Genomic DNA, 6,785 nt, shown 5'->3' on the forward strand with positions numbered 1-6,785 from the left:
TAGGTTTTTTCCGTTAGTATTCCCACTTTTCTCTCTGAATAGAACGATGAACTGTATGTAATCTTTACATATATTTACATATATATTTTCATATATAAGTGTATATTCTTGTATCCTTCTAGTCGAATGCCCTCCGCCATATTTTCGAGTCATGTCGGAGTGTTTTTACGTGCACACAAACCACCATCTCTCCTGGACCCAAGCAAGGACCTTTTGCCAGGGAATGGCAGGAGACTTGGCCCAGCCACGTCACCTCAACGCCCTCCTCGCCGTAGTGGCTGAGAAGTACAGTGAGTGTCATCCTTTTACGTGTTAATATGAGTGAGACTGTCAGAGAGAGAGAGAGAGAGAGAGAGAGAGAGAGAGAGAGAGAGAGAGAGAGAGAGACAGACAGACAGACAGACAGACAGTCAGAGAGGGCGAAAGAGAGAGAGGAAGAGAGAGACAGACAGACAGAGAGGGCGAGAGAGAGAGAGAGAAGGGACTGAGAGAGAGAGAAGGGACAGAGAGAGAGAGAGAGAAAGAGGGTAAGAGAGAGAGAGACAGACAGACAGAGGGTATGAGAGATGGGGGGGGGGCGAGAGAGTAAAAGATGGTAAGAGAGAGTGACAGACAGATAGACAAATGGATTGATATACAGATAACCAGAAAGAAGGAAAAAAGAGAGAAAGAGAATGTTTGTGTATTGATCTCTGTATCAACTGCAGAGCAAGAGTTGGCAGGAGACAACGAGATAAGATAGCTCGAGTAAAATGGCTTTTCTCCCCGCTTCCTTCATCGCCAGAGTCGGGTCCGTCCCACCTGTGGCTCGGAGCATCAGATCTCGAGACCGAAGGAACCTTTCGCTGGCTGTCAGGAGACCTCGTGACATCCGGCTGGCGAGAGAACCAACCTGACGACGCCGAAGGAGACGAGGACTGCCTTGAGATGTGGACCGCGAAGTTTCCGAGTCTGAGTGATAAGCAGTGTCATTTGAATAGTGCCTTCATCTGCCAGTGCATGTAAGGACGGGCGATACAGGCCAGATATGTAAGAATGTCAGTGTAATCTGATAATCTGACCTGCAGATGTGATAAACATAGCTGTTATCTAGGGAGACAGGCCTACTTAAAAAGATAGTCCTATAAAACATTCATGAATAAATAAAACGCATCATCCCTAAAAAAAAAATCTTATTTTGTCTTAGTGGAATACATCAACACCGACCTTGAAGTAAGATATTGTCTTTGTTCTGTAGAGAGTACCTCGCTATAGAGAACACGTAATATCTTACCGACGCGAAGTAGACGAAACCAGTTATGGGTGGTTTTAAGAACGCATTCGCAGCTGACCACGAGGTTTGGAATCGATACTGAGCGACCGTCTCCTTTTCCAGTCATCTATAGATATTCTAGTATCTTATTTTGTATCTTATTTTCTCCTACATTTTTGATAGAATAAAAGTATAGTGATGTAACTCTTGTGATTGTCAGTTTTGTTTTGTGTTTTACCTTGAAATAACATGAATTTTATCTGGAGTCAAAACGTTGAAAAAAATTGAGATTTTAAGTAATGAAAGAGAAAAAAGCTATGCGTCAGTACATCAACAAATATGTTTTACTGATGTCCCTACATCCCTGAAATATGTATTCAAGCATTTTATTACAGATATAAAAAAACGAAAGATGCTACTTTTCAGGATAATGTGTGCTATTTCAGTTATTTTTTCGCATTGTAAAGTTACAATTTGGCTATCGCGGCAAATTGTTACTACTATACTAGAGCCTAATTTGATATGCTATCTCTGTTGATTTGAACTCTAGGTCAGCGGTTCCTAAGCTAGGACTTATGGTCACCAAGCAATATGGAGCAATGTAAAAATTACGACTTCGAACTAAACCGGATTTCGTCTCACCTGCAGTACCTATAAATATCTCACATATCAATAAATTGGAATCTTTCCTTGTAGTGTTCTGGCCCTATAGCTGTTGCTACCATTATACGTAATAACTGAATTTGAAAAGTTGACGACATTAACAGGACCATAGAGATTTTTATTTATTGGTCCGGGGGGGGGGGGGGAAGAAAAAAAAAGATTGGGAACCACTATTCCAGGTCTATTGGGTTGGGCCGCTTTTGCAAAATCAATATATTCTCTATATTCTCCATTTTAGTGATTGTTCTTTCCAACCTAAAGAGACATACTAAATTAACCGTTTTCTCTTTCTTACTAATATTTGTCTCAATGATCGTTCCATGCAGCTTACATGAACTTTATGCATGTTTTAGATATAAGATAGCGATTGCATTTCCAAGTTTTCTTATGACCAATTCTGCATGCTAATATATCATCACTTATGGGCACATTGCACGTATTCTTTCAACTAAAATATATGCACTTCAATAAATTCCATATTAAGTCTTAATCTTTGCATTAAAAAAAAATTGTCTGAAAAATAAACTGATTTCAAAACTTTCGGCCGGTTTGTTAAAATTATGCGAGGCCTTGCACAATTAAGTCGGGCCTTGCACAATTAATTCGGGCCTTGCACAATTAAGTCGGGCCTTGCACAATTAATTCGGGCCTTGCACAATTAAGTCGGGCCTTGCACAATTTTATCAAACCGGTCATTCGTCTCTACCCGAAACTGCTCGCAAGTGTTTCCTCTACACATACTGCACCGAGTGAGGTTGACCTGTGTCTCTGGCCTCGGATTTCGGTCTGTGGAAACTCGAGCGCGGAATGTAAACACGAGACAACAACGAGGTGTTAGAGATTACTTTGATATGTAGGTCAAGCGCGACTCTGTCCGTGTCCATAAAAAGAGTTTTATGGTGTTGTTTTGGATCTTGTCATAGCCAAATACATCATAGAATTTAGGTAGTTGAGATGAGGTGTGTTGTTGCCACACACACACACACACACACACACACACACACACACACACACACACACACACACACACACACACACACACACACACACACACACACACACACACGTATACATGCACACACACACACACAATATATATATATATATATATATATATATATATATATATATATATATATATATATATATATATATATATATATAATATTCACACAAATAAGGCTACTACAAACTGTAAAGCTGAATGGAATTATTATTAGCCTAATATGTCTTAACCAGACTTTTCTCTTTACCAGGTCTAAATATATCCTCTATTTTCGGGTAAAGCTGTTCCAGCTGTATGCTCTATTCTTATATTCCATAAAATATATCCATTAGCTACTTTGAATTTTTCATATCTATTTTCCATATAACACATGCTATCTATCTCTTTTCCCTCCCTCTGTCTGTCTGTGTCTCTCTCTCTCTCTCTCTCTCTCTCTCTCTCTCTCTCTCTCTCTCTCTCTCTCTCTCTCTCTCTCTCTCTCTCTCTCTCTCTCTCTCTCTCTCTATCGATCTATCTATCTCCCCCCCCCCCTCTCTCTCTCTCTCTCTCTCTCTCTCTCTCTCTCTCTCTCTCTCTCTCTCTCTCTCTCTCTCTCTCTCTCTCTCTCTCTCATTCTATCGATCTATCTATCTCCTCCCCCCCTCTCTCTCTCTCTCTCTCTCTCTCTCTCTCTCTCTCTCTCTCTCTCTCTCTCTCTCTCTCTCTATCTATCTATCTATCTATCTATCTATCTATCTCCTCCTTCCCCCTCTCTCTCTCTCTCTCTCTCTCTCTCTCTCTCTCTCTCTCTCTCTCTCTATTCTCTCTCCCTCTCTCTCTCTCTCTCTCTCTCTCTCTCCCTCTCTCTCTCTCTCTCTCTCTCTCTCTCTCTCTCTCTCTCTCTCTCTCTCTTTCTCTCTCTCTTTCTCTCTCTCTTTCTCTCTCTCTTCCTCCCTCCCTCTCCCTCTCTCTCTCTATCTGTCTCTTTTTCTGTGTGTATCCCCTCAAACTCACCCCCTCCCCCTCCCCTCAAACCTTTTGAATTTGCGTCCTAGATTCGCGTGAGTCACTCGGGAAGTGTGAGTCAGACTTGAGTGCATATTGGATTGAACGCACGATTCCCGCGAACATTGATCTGCGGTGCCATTGCGAAATTAGTAAAGAGTGCAGAACGAGCGCCTTGGAATTACGAACTTTCCTTGGTGTTTCGATTTTTCGTATTTAATTGGCGAAGCAAAGAAAGGAAGAATGGAAAAATACAATAAAAAATGGTGATTTGCTCAATTGAATTTTAAAAGGAAGACATCACAATAATACAACCAGCGAGGTGTAGATGAAACCGGTTTTGAGTGGTTGTGAGAAAACGGGACGACAGGTTTCGAATCGATACGTAATGTTGTTGCTTTTCTTTTCCCGTAAGTGTCTTTGAATAAGTTAGTTAACCTTGGCACGTTTTTCTATGATGTGAAGGTAGAATAATTGTCCGGGAATTGAAAACTCCAATAATGAATATTACGTGACATGCTTGTCATTTAGAAAAAAAATGAAACATAAAAAAGCGTTCTACATTGTTATTTATGGTAAGGTAGGTCATCGGTGTGTACAAAGTATCGAGAATGATCTTTTTAGCTTTTATTTAGTTTAAATAATAATTCACTGAACTGAAAATTGTTAAACTTTTATTAATGTCAGAATACAATCAGAGATTCCCACTGATCTCAAAAAAAGACGATCGAGCAACCAATTATCTCTGATACGTAAATGTTGAATCGCGTTTTTTTTTTACAGTCGCCATATTGGAGGGCCTTAAGGCACCAAGATACAATTTGTCGTACTGAACCTCCAATAGTTCTTGAAATGGGAAAACAAGGCACCGGATGCGTTGCTTATGGCTTCAGCAAGAAGGAATGTTATAGAGGACATTTATAAAAAGCGACAGAGAAGAAAGCGAAGACTGAGAATCCTTGATGAAAGGGTCACCGCCAAGAACGCTCCACACACTGATCTAAAAAAAAAAAAAAAAAAAAAAAAAAAAAAAAAAAAGGCCAATATGCATATATAGTTTAGAAGGAATTTATGTTGTTCTGTTTACCAGCATGGTTCAATTTTTGATGCAGCACCCAGTAATCTCCCTAAATATTCTGTTTATATTCTGCTTTGTCTCAACAGGTATTATTATTAGCTACAGTCCAGAAAAGTATCCAGTATACAGCTCCTGAAAAATTAAGAAACTTGAGTACTGGAAAAAAAATATCTAAGTAACTCTTAGTTAAGCTTTCTTGTAATGTTTTTCGTATTATAAAGTAATTCCTGTTTCTTTAAAAGAAGTCACTACATCAAATATCAATTTTCTCTAAAACTATTACCGTAAATGTAAGACTTCTCGAGCGGGAAAAGGAGGGAAATATTTAAGAAACTGCTAAGAAACTTTCAGTACTCAAAAGTGAGAATTTTTAAGAAACTTTCAGTAGTTGCCCGAGTCGCTATAAAATACGTGTACTTTCCATTTACTACGTTTATAAAATTACATGCAATATTACGAAAACTTTGAGAATCTTTGAGGGCAGGCTTCAGCCCTCCTCTAGCTCGGCCCATGAAAGTGTTATACCTTTTTGAAATAAACAAAATATTATAGTTTAAATAAGGACAAACCTTTCTCTGGTCCATTGTATGCAGCTTGGCATAGGTGGCAGCTTTTTAACATTTTGATAGATATGTAATAATATCACGATTTGTAGCTATTTCCATGAAGACTATCATTTAAGCGATTTTAGGTGTCGCCCGATAAAGATACTGGTAAAGAATCGTGCAACTTTGATATCAATTTGTGCCGTTTTTCTGTTTATCCGCATCCAAGTTTGCTCAAATAGGCCTACTTTACAATTCAAGGCCTGGATGCCCCCTTTACTTTAATAACAGAGCTGCCTAGGAGTTTGCTGATGCCCAACATGAAGCGATTTGATAGCGTGATGCTTTAAAACGTTTTCCCTCTTCCGAGCTGTGAACTTGCATGAATCAGAATCTCCAAAAATACAAAAGACAAAATACTGTATGACCCACTAAAGTCACCTGTTAAGGCCCTCCAATATGAATATCCAGAATCACGAATTCCTGGTCAAAAATCGAGTTTCCCTATATGATAATACATATTTTCCAATATCACTTATTTAGATTATATTACTTGTGAGTTTAAGTGGGCCATAAACCAATGTAAAGATGGTACATACTTATGAAATTTATATACTTGTTTAGTTGCAACTGAGATGCCTTTTACGTAGAGTCTTGACCTGGTTCGGGCTGTAATGAGGTACAACTGGTGTTGAATAAAATTCAAGCAAAGTTTCTTCGTTTATTTTCTTGCTAGTAGCTAAGGGAGCTTGAGGTGTTGACCGAGCTGGTGCTGAGGACCGAGAGACTTCGGCTCTGACTTTTTGAGGGCATATCAGTTCGTTTTTGTACGGTCTTCAATGAAATGGCACTGAACATAAATGAAATGGGAAAAAGGAAATTTATCCAAATGTTTGTTCTGGCAACGTTCCTGTGGTCATACAATTCACATGTGTTGGGCAAGTGTACTGGATTTGAGGTTTACAACACATACCACGTGGTACGATGGCATGCCGGTGAATATTGGCAAATGATTGATAAATCGAATATCAGCAGTTACGTTGTTTACAAAAGTAGTGATATAGATAGGGTAATTTCTGATGAACATTTTGAGCATATACAATATATGAATTAACATTTGGATAAACAGTAATCGTTAAGAGTGTCAATAAGTGTCAGGATTGCTTGCGCTGGAGGCAGGGGCTCAGGTCACGTTGGCACCGGCCATAAACCGTAGTGTCCAGTAACTGTAGAGGTTCATGAAGGGGGGGGGGGGGA

General features: G+C 39.4%; 1 protein-coding gene across 2 annotated transcripts in view; it reads left to right on the forward strand.

Moving 5' to 3' along the window:
* Positions 1 to 1,941, forward strand: part of LOC113810044 (collectin-11) — a 2,233-nt gene extending 292 nt beyond the window's left edge. Inside the window, exons 2-4 of one of the 2 annotated variants that reach the window (XM_027361729.2) lie at positions 123 to 290; positions 785 to 1,001; positions 1,187 to 1,941. In XM_027361729.2, the coding sequence (XP_027217530.1) occupies positions 123 to 290; positions 785 to 1,001; positions 1,187 to 1,211 (410 nt within the window). In that variant the 3' untranslated portion in view covers positions 1,212 to 1,941. The remainder of the gene's footprint in view (positions 1 to 122; positions 291 to 784; positions 1,002 to 1,186) is intronic. The other variant, XM_027361728.2, reaches the window with a different exon arrangement.
* Positions 1,942 to 6,785: the final 4,844 nt, after the last annotated feature.

Source organism: Penaeus vannamei, chromosome 33 (genome assembly GCF_042767895.1).
Source record: "Penaeus vannamei isolate JL-2024 chromosome 33, ASM4276789v1, whole genome shotgun sequence".
NCBI lineage: Eukaryota > Metazoa > Arthropoda > Malacostraca > Decapoda > Penaeidae > Penaeus > Penaeus vannamei.